The sequence below is a fragment of the Vipera ursinii genome (assembly GCF_947247035.1).
Source record: "Vipera ursinii genome assembly, chromosome: 1".
Taxonomy (NCBI): domain Eukaryota; kingdom Metazoa; phylum Chordata; class Lepidosauria; order Squamata; family Viperidae; genus Vipera; species Vipera ursinii.
The window spans coordinates 282,713,100-282,727,431 of record NC_139512.1 but is presented as its reverse complement, the minus strand read 5'-3'; the positions used below and the strand labels follow the sequence as shown (position 1 = coordinate 282,727,431).

Below are 14,332 nucleotides of genomic sequence, written 5' to 3'. Positions count from 1 at the left end.
CCAGAGATTAAAAAAGCATGAAAAGCTAGAAGATATAAAGATATATTGTATGTATTAAAATAGAAAGTAAACAAGAGTCTAAAAGAATTGAAAAGGAGAGGTAAGAGCATTAGATGGTTGTAGGGGAGCATACAAATGGAAGACTATATCAAATTACAGAGCACTCTAGTATGATGAATAGGACCCCCATTAAATCTAGTTGATGGCACAGGTCAACATCCAACAAAATTTAAATATGGTTGAATAGAACTTGGCAACATTGTATGTTGTAGTAAGGTTGTTATTTAAAAAAAAACCAACAGGGAGGTGTACAATTGCCCTGTGCACCCTGAGTAGTGGTTTATAAGTTTTATTTTTTTAAATTCCATTTATATCCCGCCCTTCTCTGAAGTCTCAGGGCGGCTTACAAGCTTAGCAGTAGCCTTCATTCTATGTATATGCCTGCTTATTAGGGCTTTCACACACACACACCCAAGCGGCATTATTACAAAGTCAGCTTAATTGCCCCCAACAATCTGGGTCCTCATTTTACCTACCTTGGAAGGATGGAAGGCTGAGTCAACCTTGAGCCTGGTGGGATGCGAACCTGCACTAATTGCAGGCAGCTGGTGTTACTTAAGGAGGCATTAGCCCACTGCTCCACCAAGGCTCAATTAGCAGGATCATCCTTATTCCCTGGGTGTTAATGCAGGTGAAGAATGAGGCCAGATTGGAGGTTCTTTTTAATGGTCTCTGGAGGTATTAGCTCTTCCCCCATAGTCTTCCCTGGTCTTAGTTGATCAACAGAGTTCTTGATCTCTATCACTGTCACTGATGCCCGCATTGTCAGATTTTCTTTAGTTTAGTCAGGGCATCCATTTTCAATGGAGGTGTCTGTGAAGAGTTTCTGACAGTATATCTCCCATATCCTGGAAACTGAGTGTGAGGAATGTGACAGTCAAACCTGGATGGAATATTGCTTTGGAATGCTTGATGTGATATGGCAGAATGAAGTTGAGTCATTGGAATTGACTGCCTGAATAAGCTGTGCCGAGATGCTTTTCATGGCTTCCTTTTCCTTGCATGCCAGCAGTTGTTTGTAGTATCTTTTCTGCTGGAGGTGGTATATCTGCAATATCAGATACATAAGCCTATTAATAGTATGAAGTGCTTCTTTTTTTTGGCAGTAACACAGTCCTTTTCAAACCATAGCTTGGAGTAGTGCTGTTATTGTTTCAAAGGTGCACTGTTAAGATGAGTTTGATCCTGGTGAAGCTCTCTGGTAAGGGTGTTACAGTTCTGCAAGAGTACATTAGGAGACTCGGCTGATGTCAGAAAAGACTGAAACCATTGTAGGCAATCTGAGGTCAGTAGCTCAGTTATCTTTTTGATGGGGGATCCACTTGACTTGGCAGTAGATTCTTCCTGTTGGCATTAGAAAGAGTTGTTGGCAGTCTTCAGTATGTGTTTCTTGAGTGAAGACAATTAACTGGAGCAAGATCGGGAAATGATTGCTGGCAAACTCAAGTATAACTTCTAGGGCCTTAGCATAAGGGAGAAGGACCGTAGAGACAATTATATAGTTAAAGCACTCATTCTGGAACCGGATAGATAAATGAATTTAGCTGGATGGTCACTTTCAAAGGCACCATTAAAAATGTGGAGATTTAGCCCAAAGGCTTTTTGACCCAATCAGAGACTTGCAAAGTTTGATTTCTGATCTTTTGAACAACAGCTGAGAAGAAATCCATTAACTTCAGGGTTGGGAAGGGACATTTGTGCTATGCATAGAGAGTGTGATCATTGGGCCAAATCTAGCATTGGGCATGACTACAGTATAAAGTCAGCAGCATCAGCACCACAAGGCTCTGATCTAGAGTATCTGCTTTACTGAGGACATATAAGCATTTAATATCAACAGGCATGATGGTTTAATTGATTAACATTGGTATGCATATGGTTTGAATGGGGGGGGAAGGTCTTGATATGGCATGTACCAAATGCTATCAGATCTTCAGTGCTTACCATTTTTTGAGTAGTCTAGAGATGTTCAGATCTGTAGCCAACCCCCACTTCTTCAAAAACAGCCTCAGAAAACAGACTGAAAATATCCTCATCATCAGCAGAATGTGTATATCTCATATACTGAATAAAGTAATCATGAAATTAGTAATAAATTTTTACTTGATCTTTATTTTTATAGACTTGTTAAATTTGAAAATGTGAGTTTCTAGTATCTGTTGTATTGCGAATTGCATCACTGTATTGCATTCTTCATTCAACCTCTAGATAAATTAATAGTTAATAAACAAGTACCGTTTTGTACACTGACCATAAAATAACATATAAGAACAACAACAACAACAACAGCAACGGAGTTGGAAGGGGCCTTTGAGGTCTTCTAGTCCAATCCCCTGCTCAGGCAGGAAACCCTATACCATTTCAGACAAATGGCTGTCCAGTCTCTTCTTAAAAACTTCCAGTGTTGGAGCATTCACCACTTCTGGAGGCAGGTTGTTCCACTGGTTAGTTGTTCTAACTGTCAGGAAGTTTCTCCTTAGTTCTAGGTTGCTTCTCTCCTTGATTAGTTTCCATCCATTGCTTCTCGTCCTGCCTTCAGGTGCTTTGGAGAATAGCTTTACTCCTTCATCTTTGTGGCAGCCCCTGAGATATTGGAACCCAGCTATCATGTCACCCCTAGTCCTTCTTTTCATTAAACTAGACATACCCAATTCCAGCAACTGTTCTTTATATGTTTTAGCCTCCAGTCCCCTAATCATCATCTTTGTTGCTATTCTCTGTACAGTACCCTTTCTAGAATCTTAACGTCTTTTTTACATTGTGGTGACCAAAATTTTTACATTTAGAACTTTGTGTGATACTTTGGAAAAAAGACATCTTAATTTGACTCACTTTAGAATAATTTCTTTAGCTCGAATTTGACCGATAACTTTGCATCAGGATCATTCAGGTTAGCTTTTGGTTTAACCATTAATTGCAGGGAGGGAAATGAAACTAGTTTTGCTTAAGTTTGAATACATGGACATGAAATGTATAGGCACAGTTCATCATTATTTCTGGGGTGACTGATTATTTCCAGCTGAAGATAAAAGTGTGGGAAGAAGGTTGCTGCTTTTAAATTCTGATTGCAGACTATTTTTTCTGAGTGCTGAAGTCTGTCACAATATCAGCAGATAACGCACAGATTTGTAGAAAAACAACACCTAAAAATGTGGGACAGTTTTAAGAATACAGCAAAAAAAATCAGTCTTGTAAATATTTAACACTTTTAAATGACCCTGCTAAGAAGAAGGACTTGTAGAGAGCACAGAAGTATAAATATCATTTCAGTGAAGGTTACTCTTCACTATGATTATAGTACAAGGATCTTCTGTGACTAAGAAGATAGATTTGTCAGTCACAAAAGAACATCTCCAATTCTTCCTCCTTCATTTCTTCTCACTGATGTTTCCTTTATATTAAAACTTTGGGAAACTAGTACTGGAAGTGATGCAGACACGTTAGCTCTGCTTGCCTTTGATTTTCCAAATTCTTCACAAAATATCAGAATGATCCAGATTCACAGTATGACAATGTAGAATTATTTTTTTCTTCACTTTGGCAGAATCCTGATCTGTCCAAAGTCTAATGAAGAACTAACTTGATTCCAAAGTATTTCCCTAAGGGTCAGCTATATTATCTGATCTAGCTCAAAGTATAAAGCAAGATAAAGTTTTGTTCAAATCAAATTTGTTTCCTCATGATAAAATAAATGATTTGCTCTTATATTCTTCTGAAATGTGTTTTCAAATAACCTACAGCTCTGTAATTTCTAATTTCTGGATGGGTCTGCCATTCAAATATTAACTAGTTCTGATCCTGGATTCAAATCCCAGATCTATGTAGATTGGGTGACTTTGGGACAAATAGGATATCATAATAAAACCTGCTCAAGAAGGCTGCTATGAACAGTGAAGTGAATAATAAGGAGACACATATGCTACTCAGGAGAAAAAAGGCTTGAGTCATACAGTATATTCAATAAGAATACTTAACATGCTCCTATATAACTATACAAGACTATGAAGAAACATATAAAAAGATGGTATCCATATGGTGCCATAGGGCACCGTAATTAATTTACAGCAGTGTAATGAGTTCTAAGGTTCCAGTCCAGTCTAATCTCAACTGTAAAAGGAGATCCCTGCTGTCTTGTGAGACCTTTTCAATTCTGCAGCTGTGAGAAGAATAAAAACGTTTCACTAACATTTCATGCATCATAGCTGTAGTACGTGTTTCATAGGACCTAGACTAGTTTTGTAGATGGCATAGAATTTGTGTTGCTGATGACCATATGCTGGATTCATGTGGATGTTCCATAACACAGCTTTTCTAGGATGTTTTGGCCCATTGATATATATATATAAGCTAATCATGGATCTTTTCTTTTAAATTGCAGCTCATTACAGCTACCTTGGATGGCAAATTGCAATTGTTTCTACCCTGATAATGATCAGCCCTGACATCTTTGGTTTTCCTGCATTGAGAATTAAACTTCTTGAAAGAAAAAAAAGATAGGTAGCTGAGCATGGTAACTGGGCAAGCTATATAGCATATTTTAGTTAAATAGAGTCTTCCACATTTGTTCTACTGTTTGTCAACCAACTGGGATTTGCTTAAAAAAATAATCTTACTGCTGGAAAAGCAGCTTTGTAATTAGATTAGCTCAAGAGTTAAATTTCTGTAGTGTATAAATTTCTAATGCATTTTACTGATATTTTGGATGGTTGTTTCTGTAAGCATCCTATAACCATCCTATAATTTTTTATTATTACACAAATTAGATAAAACTTTTGCTATTCAGTTGCTTGCTAACACCTAAACCTCAATAATAAAGGAACATTCTACTCATTCCTCTTGGATCTTGATTTAATTATAGAGACGGTCTGATCTGTTAAGTATTTCCTCTGGATTTGGAAATGCTAGCAATGTTTTAATATATTTCATGTACCTTTGATTTTGTGTGGTCAATAGACACTATTATGCAACTCATTCTCCTTGTTCTGTAAAAATTCTTTAGTTGTCTAATAAAATATGGCTCTTTTTAAAAAAGAATCACAGAAAATGCTACTTTCTCAACAGATTGTTAAAATATCGATAAGGATAGGTATTTTTTGCAGGATTTTTAAAAGTTAATGTTTAACTATTGCTAAGCACATTGATTTGTGCTTTAGATTGTAAGCTGCCCTGAGTCTTCGGAGAAGGGCGGGATATAAATGGGATTAAAAAAACACAACTATGCTTACTGTTCTTTCACACAACTGTAAATTTCCTGGAAGAAAGTAAAATAAGTTAATAAAGTAAAATAAGTAAAAATAATAAATAGTTTTATCATTCTCAGAACTATAAGAATGGAAGCTCAATCAAAATAAAGGCCACTACGATTTAAGACACATTTATTTCACTATTTATACTTTCCATAATATGGAAACAAATGGTCATTGGATACAAATCAGTAAACTAGTCAGAAGATTTTTAAATAATATGGTGTGAGTGATCAAAAATGTGTTTAGTTTTGTGGATAATTGTAATAATTATGAAATATTTAATTAGATGTAAATGTATATTAAAATAAATCCTACTGATAATATGAAAAAAGCTTGATGGAATCAATATCCAATATATTATTTTTATAATGACAGGCAGCAATTTGTTATGCTGACACTAAGAATCCTTGTATATTACATGTTTTAAAGAAATATTCTGCCATATGAGAAGTAATATAGTCTAATATTTGGCATGTAGTTACAAAATAAGTCTGTTGGTTCAATCTTCAAAGGCATCCAGATGCCTCTGAAAGAGTAGTTCACCAGTAGAATATTGCTTGATAGGAATTCTCCTGCTGTTTATAGTGAATTTAAACCTTTATATAATACTTGAATAGGGATAGACCCCCCATTTATGCAGAATAAGGGTCTGTAGTGGCATAGGAGAAGGGGTGAAGCTATTGTAATAATTTCTGCTTCTTCAGCTATGGCCCCACTCCCATTTTTCTAGAATTCTCGTTTCTCCTTTTCAATATTATCTGCCTCTTTGTCTCTATTTTGTTTCTCTCTTTGTGTCTAAAGGGTAACTCTTTATCTGAAAAGTAATATGAAATATATGTTTGTATTCCACAAATACTGTACCAGTGGAAATGTAAAAGAAGTAGCTGAAGTTGCAGGTTGCTATGCAAAAGGTCATTACGTTTGTTGTACAATTTAATGAATCTATGTATCAAAGTCAAGTATCTGATTTTCCAGACAATGGGTGTAAATTACTGCACTTGATAGGCTATTCAAGTTGAACTGTCTTATCATTGAGCTAACTGACGTTTCTGCAGTATTTAAATTCTTTATGTCATGTTTGTACATTACTGAGAAGGGAAATTTGGTTCCCTTAAAGCTGTGAGTGATAGATCTTCTTCAGTGGATAGACTACCATTTACCATCTGTTGGGTGTATTTAACTTTTCTTTGCTGACTGATCAGTATGGCAAAGATTCAATGCAAATTAGCACTTGACAAAATTCTGTATTGAGGAATAGCTAGTGCATATAGTAATTACAAGACTAGATGATTTTCATGGAGATCTCTCAAGGCAGTCTGACAATCAAACATCCAACGCTGACACAACAAGAAAACTATTTAAAAATAAAAATGATCAACAGATGAATAGCTGTTAGTTGAAAGCTAGGCAATCAGATCACAGTCATATACAATGTAGACATTACTCATGGCTCATGTATAGTTGTGGCTGTGTTTAGACAATCTTACAAGACTTATTACAAGACTAATTGCTGCCCCTCTGTTGATCATTTTTTGTTTTTAAATGGTTTTCTTGTTGTGTCAGTGTTGGATGTTTTGATTATTGGACAGTATGAAATCCCCTATGAAATATAGACTGCAAAAATGCAAATACATAGACACAGGTGCAGGTAAATTGATCAGATCAATAGTTTATTTCTGCAGTTGTTCAGACTCCAGATGTTTTGGTATTTTTTAAAAATTCTCAAATTGAAGAAAATTAATTTAAAAAAACCCTATTCTAAACTACTAGATTTCTTTGCCAATGGTCCCACCATCACAATAAAATTGTTATTTCTGATTATTCTACTATGTGGCTCTTGTGTCATCATTGCTAATTCTCTACTTCCAAGTTTTCCATTTTAGGTCTACCACTTATTACTTACCTAGAAATTCAAATTATGTTGATGCCCATGTGAGCAAAACCACTTGTATGTATAATATGTACCATGAAACAAAACTAAAAAACTACTGGTATGTCCAACCTTAAATGAAGGCAAACTTTATTACAGGTTATTGACACAGATTTCATTTCAAAAAACACAATGCACTTATGTAATACCAGGTACAATGGGACATGACAACAAATCATGATAGAAAGGCCTTTAGTCACCCAGAGCATAGTTTGCTGTCAACAAATTCTACAGGCCACAAATGTAAACTTTGCAACAGCAAGATTTAACTTGGAATCTTTACTGTATCTGACAAAAATAGAGCCTTGGTGGAGCAGTGGGCTAATGCCTCCTTAAGTAACACCAGCTGCCTGCAATTAGTGCAGATTCGAGTCCCACCAGGCTCAAGGTTGACTCAGCCTTCCATCCTTCCGAGGTAGGTAAAATGAGGACCCAGATTGTTGGGGGCAATTAAGCTGACTTTGTAATAATGCCGCTTAGGGGGTGTGTGAGAAAGCCCTAATAAGCAGGCATATACATAGAATGAAGGCTACTGCTAAGCTTGTAAGCCGCCCTGAGTCTTCGGAGAAGGGCGGGATATAAATGGAATTAAAATAAAAAATAAATAAATAAATAAAAAGGTGCTGCATTTTTGTCTTGAGATGTGCAAGGTAGACAAAGCCACTTAGTAATAATAGAAAAATACTATGCATTGTTGAACCTTGTATAATGGCAAACTCAAGGGAAAGTATTTGGTCATCTCAAGTCAATTGAATATATTGCATAACTTATAATTAACTGACAGCAGTATATTTTTCTGAGTCCTGGAATGCTTATTTCTAGCAATGGGTGGCTTGCAGTAAGCACTGTGGTTCTGTAATGAAAGGGATTACAGGGAACAATTTAGGATAATTTGTATGCTACTCTAATAAATTATTTGTTTTGTGTTTTGTTCCTTTCCCAGAATTTATTCAGTGTCACCACTGGTATGCTCTTTACTGGTTTTTTTAAAGCATTTAGACAGAAGGTTTCTACCACTGGAATTTTGTTTTTTTCCTAAAATCCTATTTCTTGACTCCACCTTTACTGAAAGTCATTGTACTGTTTTAAGACCAACCTGGATGTGAGAGTAACAGACTGTAAATATGAGCTACCCAGATATAAAATTGGGAGCAAGATGCAATTGTAATTAACTGTGCCACACCTTTTTTCCAGCCCACATGATAGGGTTATTTTATCACAAAGGTTGACGTGTAAAGTGCCAATACATCTTTCAAGAATCAACAGAGTTCTTATAGTCTTTCCTCTAAGCATTCTTCGGTCTTTGGTTAATGGAATTATAATGGAGAAGAGGTAGAGGACAGGAAGGCCTGGAGGAACATTGTCCATAGGGTCGCGATGGGTCGGACACGACTTCGCAGCTAACAACAACAACAACAATGGAGAAGAACCAGAAGCCCCAGTTGTTTTGTTGGAGAGAAAATGCTTCGGCCTGTATACCATTTTTGTTCTTAAACCAGATCTTTGTCCCAACAGAGAGGGGAATGTCATTTTCATTATGAAAAGTTCATTGTAATTTTTCATTTCAGTTCATCCACTGAAAAGTTCTGTTCCAGTCCTAAATTTAGAAGTGATTGTTATGACTTCTTACATCTAGAACTATTATGGGTGGTTGTAGTTCTTCCTGGAACCTATTTCTCACTATTTCTATTTCCTGTTTTGTGCTGCTCCAACCCATATTTAGACTGATAAGTAAAAGTCTCTAGTTCCACCTTCTAGCGTCATTGTACATATTTTTAGCTTGTTAGGCAAGTGAGTGCGAACATGCTAATTCTTTCTGAAAGTATGAAGGTTTCTATGGATTGTAGCTATTTGTGGGCAGCTTAACTTTTGAAAGCAGCTTGTCTACAGGGGAAAAAAAACAACCAGTTAAATTTCTGCCAGAATGAAATATGCTTCCATTGTGGCATTTGGATCTTCATCTCTGACCAAAATCATGGTAAATAGTTCAACCTAGGAATGTTGTGGCTTAGCTCTCTCAAAGGACAGCAATTTTGAAGTATTTCCTCCATTTGATATTGATGACAACATCAACTATAACAGTAGCAGCAATCGACACCTAGAAAGTTGCTTTAGGGCCAAACCTGGAATTGTGGGATTGAGTTTCCTCAGTTCAGAAATTGTACTCTCCAGTGTAAATGTAGCTCACTCTCTTCTAAATGAATGCCACAACACACCCCTCCGAGAAATTCTTCTATGTAAAAATTTGGGGGAAAATGGCTGAAGGCAGGAGGATCTTTGATGGTGCTGTTTTTTTTATCAGCCTTCTGCTTCCTGGTTCTGGGAATGGAAACAGGAAGTGTAATAATGTGTAAATCCCATAGATCTAGCGGTGATCCTAAAGAAGTGATCCTTTAGAATGGCCTTGAAGCATCCATAAGTTCTTTTTGTCCTTCCTTCTACATTACTGGCAGGATGGGGAAAGATCCGCAGGGAAAGTTGAGACAAACAACCCTAAGGCTTGCTTTTATTAGCCTTTCTCACAACCAGCTGGAAAGTCTCGGTTTTTCATTTTTTTTCCTTGAGGGATTTCTGGTAAATGTGAGGAAGAAACCCACATTAATTATGAAACTAGTTCTTGCACAATGCTTTTCAGAACAATTGGATTAGAAAAAAAGTGCAGACTTTTAAGTGAGTGGAATGTTTAATTTCTGTGTGCAGTAATTTATAAAGGCTAAATTGTTTCAAGTTGTTTCAAAGACACCTAATAACACTAACAAAGAAGTGTGAGAAAATCAGCCTTGTTTTAATTTTGAAATGGCACTGAACTGTCATGTTCTGAACATAATTTGGATTCCAATCCAAATTAATTTTTTGCCTTTGCCAGTCTGCCTTTTTTTTTTAAAGTGAACACTAGTAGTCTGATCTCATAAATGTATGGTGGGAAAGAATTTTTAAAAAGTTTTATTTTTAGTTGGCAAGATCATAACATCCCCACAGTTAATCTTGAAAGTTTGTATAAGGTCAAGAATAATGATATAGCCAAATACATCTGGGATGTTTTGGGAACTTAGTTAAAGAAGTGTCCATGGGAGAATTTCAAAAATTGACAGAAGAGCAGCACTTACTGATAAGCTTGAACCCCACAATATTTTAATTAGTCTTGATTTAGAAAAAACACAAACACTGAAATATTAGCAGTTTTAAAACATGCTTCTCAGAATGCTTATCTAGAGTAGCAAAAGGTTATTATCCTCTTAACATTTGTCATACAAACTGGATAACTTTATTTTGAAGAGCAAAGGCTGCTTACAAGATCTTGTCTTATAAATGGCAGCAATTGCCTCCTTGCAAGAAAAGCCACACTCAGACTGGGTTAAAGTCTGTAAATTCCCTGTCTAAGCAGGCTTCAAGAATCCCTTCTTGTTATACAGACTTCTCTGCTTTAGCTCCCCTTTCTCATTACTCATTTCTTATCAAGCCCCTTAGTGGTTGATGGATATGATGAAATTAAGGTTTCAGCTGACTCTGCTGTACATTTTGTTGGGTTCTCAAATGAGAGTTAGGTTCCCATGAAATCCCACCAAGCCCCTCTTGTAATCTCCACAGCAGCCTGTAATGTTGACATTTGAAAGCCAAACTGTGGAATTTAGCAAAGTATGCTATTATTTAGTTTCCAAAAAAAGGCACAAAAAATTGCCCCTGGGTTATAACACTACAAATGTCAATCAAATTGCTATTATTAATTGGTAGTCAACTTGGAATGAATCTTACCAATTTCCAATCATCTATGCAGTCTATCTGTCAATGTCGATACTGTCATGATGGCAAATCAGTGGAATTAGGATTGTAATATATAGAGTAATGAAGATCTGCAGAAATGTTATTATTCCCAAAATGCTGCCACATCTGATGGTAACAGATTTCATAAGTATCAAATAGAAAGGGAAGGAAGCGGTGAACTGTTTCAAGGCAAGGTTAATATGTTAGTTATGAGATTTCTCCCCTTTCATTCTGCAGTTTCAGTATTGTTCATTGTTCGCTAAAAACCCTAACCGCAAAAAGAAATTGACATTTTCATTCAAACAAAGCCTAACCCCCATTACAACACAAAAGTTGTGACAAATTAAGTATTTTTCTCAAGGAAACCCATGCTTTAATTTTTTTCTCAATCTTTTTTTTTAAAAATAGTATGCATTTTCTCTTCCAGTGGCTGGGGGTGGGGTGATGGTAATTTCTTCCTTTCATGTTTTCCTTCCTGTAATTCTAAATATTCCCAAAACCATTGCTTCTCCACACACTCACACACACGTGTGTGTGTGTGTGTGTGTGTGTGTGTGTGCGTGCGCATGCGCGCCTGATGTCATGAAGGACATGAAGTTATCAAAGGTTGAAGTACTCTGTATCCTAAAGAATAAATTAGAGAAATAGCAAGATAAATAGGTTGTGTGAAAAGAGAAGCTAGTAAAGAAAGGAGAGTCAAATTCTCACAGGAGTGTCCATCACCACTAGGGCTGGAGGAGAGGGAGGAGGTATGATTAGTCTGTATAAACTTTAACTCATTGACAAGATGCTTCCTCTGTACCAAAGGCAGAGGGAGGTTCCCTTTCTGGCACTTGGTGGCAGGGCATGCATGCATACTGCAGGGGTCCCCAATGCCTGGGCCACAGCATGCCAGAGATATTAGAATAAAAATCGAAGAGAAATTGTGGGTAACTAAGAGCTAATGAGAAGAAACCAGACAATTTCTAGGAGCTATAGCTTTTGATAAAAAATTGTAGCCGCCTTGGAGATTTCTTCAGGGAAATCTCAGGGAATGGCCTTGAAAGATAGAAGAGCCACTGCCAAAGAAAACAATGGTTAAAACAGTACTGCTTGGGTCTGCAAGATTTTGTTTACTGTAGCTATTACAATAAAAACAGTCCTGATCTCTATGGAATTGGTTTTTTAGTTTACTCTATCTTGTAAAGATTCTGGAAATACTAAGTTCTATTGCCATTTTAGTATACCACAGAAAATTTAATAATTAATAACATGTGAGACAGATTCTACTCTGTGTCTGAACAGGAACAAGTACAGCTTTCATATGGGAGTCATATATCTACAATATTAGTTGTTGGACTAATAGGTAACATCTCAATTTGGGCTGGCGTAACCTCCTATGAAAGATATATAGCATATCTAGGAGTAGCATGTCTAGGGACATAAATAAAAAATATCTAGAGCCTGACCAGGAGGAGAGGCAATTCACTGTAAAAGAGGTGGGAAACATGGGCTCTATCATTTTGCATATATAAATCTCAAATTCTTTTATTCACAAGAATGCCCTCATCTGTAAAGCCTCTTCTTTTTCACTTCATTTATAAGAAACATTTAAAGGAAGAAAAGCAAAATTAGCCTCTAGAGCAGGGCTTTTCAACCAGTGGTACGAGTACCACCTGTAGTACATTGGCACCTGGCAGGTGGTATGCGACCATCCTAGAAAGGTAGTAGCAGGGGAGGTGAATGAGCTGAACCGGTGGCAGCACCACACAAACCTGAGCGAGAGATGGCTGGAGCTACAGGTCTGTCAGGGCTCAGTGGAAGCACCAGGATCAGTGCTTCTTTGGGGCTGTCAGGGCTCAATGGAAGCACCAGGATCAGCTCCAGGCTCCAGCTGGAGCTTGGCGTTGATCCCGGTGATTCTGCTGACCCAGAAGAAGCACCGATCAGCTGGAATGTTGCAGCATCTCCAGGGTCTTGTGATTTACATTCAGATGCTTGGCAACTGATTCCTATTTATGATGGTCACAGTGTCCCAGGGTCATGTGAAGTGACCAAACCTGCTGCAACCACCCAGCAGAGGGGGGGAATAAAAACCAAACACCCCCCACCCCACCCCCCGCTGCCAATCCTCAACAGAAATGTTCACAACAATGAAAAGCTCGGACAGGAGGAAGAGCGTTGCCGGATGTGGCAGACAGGTGTCTTGCTCAGCTGTGGCTTTGGGGGCACTTTTTTCAGTGCCATTGTAACTTCAAACAGTCACTAAGCGAACTGTTGTAAGTCAAGGGCTACCTGTACATCACTTTTTTCCTCTCTTTTTTTCTGGTCATCAAGTTTTTGACACCTTGGTAGGCGACTGGTGGTACTTGGATGTTTCTGTATCCTAAAAGTGGTACAATGGGTGAAAAGGTTGAAAAGCCCTGCTCTAGAGTATGGACTGGAGTCCAGCAGGCTGTAGCTAACAAAGGCAATTATCTGTTCTGGTATCTTGTCAATCCTTATCCAAAGTAAACTTTGACAGCAGTAACAATCCAATCCCCCTTGAGTTTCTGGAGCTTATAAATCATACCTGAAGGCTGTGAATTTTCTGCCCAGCTATTTGATGAGCCTCTTCCTGAATGGCTCCCAGTTTCACCTTTTGAGGTCCAAAAATTAGTCTTTCAATTGGAAAAGTATTAAGCTCCTGGTAAAGTTTTGGTCTCACCAGAAATCTTAAACTGAAATCATGCATGGTAGGAGTCGGTGCTTGCCCAGAGCCATAAATAACTCTTTGCCTCCCTAAAGATTGGTTTATTCTTATGCCAGCTTATCAAAAAGGTAACAAATGTGATACGGTAAGACACCAAGCTAGAAATCAGGAGACTGTGAGTTTTATTCCCACCTTAAGTACAATGCCAGCTGGGTCACTTTGGGCTAGTCACTCTATCAACCCCAGGAAGAAGACAATGGCAAACCATTTCTGAAAATCTGGCCCAAAAAACTGGAAGGATTTGTTCAGGCATTCACCAGGAGACAATACTGACTCAAATGCATAAAATAAATAAATAAATGAAAATAATTGCCACCCAATAAGCTTATTATCTGTAATTAGCAAATGATATGCTGGATTTCTATATTATAAACTCTTGGATTGGATGTCCTCCAAAATGTTTTGGTATTAGAACAACCTGGTTTCAGGTCTGAACATTATAAACTATGGACCAATGTAGTAAACTACATCACTTACCTAAGAAGTACATAACCAACCTAATGATGAACTCTATGTGGCCTTTTTAGATTTGAGGGCAGCATTTGACTCCATTCCATAAAAAAGGACCCTGGAAGAAATTAGCTACTACATTGGTAAACCACT

General features: G+C 37.3%; 1 protein-coding gene across 1 annotated transcript in view; it reads left to right on the top strand.

The window, feature by feature from the left end:
- The window catches only part of WDR27 (WD repeat domain 27), a 64,510-nt gene extending 59,620 nt beyond the window's left edge, over positions 1-4,890 (top strand). Inside the window, exon 24 of the mRNA XM_083348815.1 lies at positions 4,439-4,890. Within this exon, the coding sequence (XP_083204941.1) occupies positions 4,439-4,486 (48 nt within the window). The 3' untranslated portion in view covers positions 4,487-4,890. The remainder of the gene's footprint in view (positions 1-4,438) is intronic.
- The last annotated feature ends 9,442 nt before the right edge of the window (positions 4,891-14,332 follow it).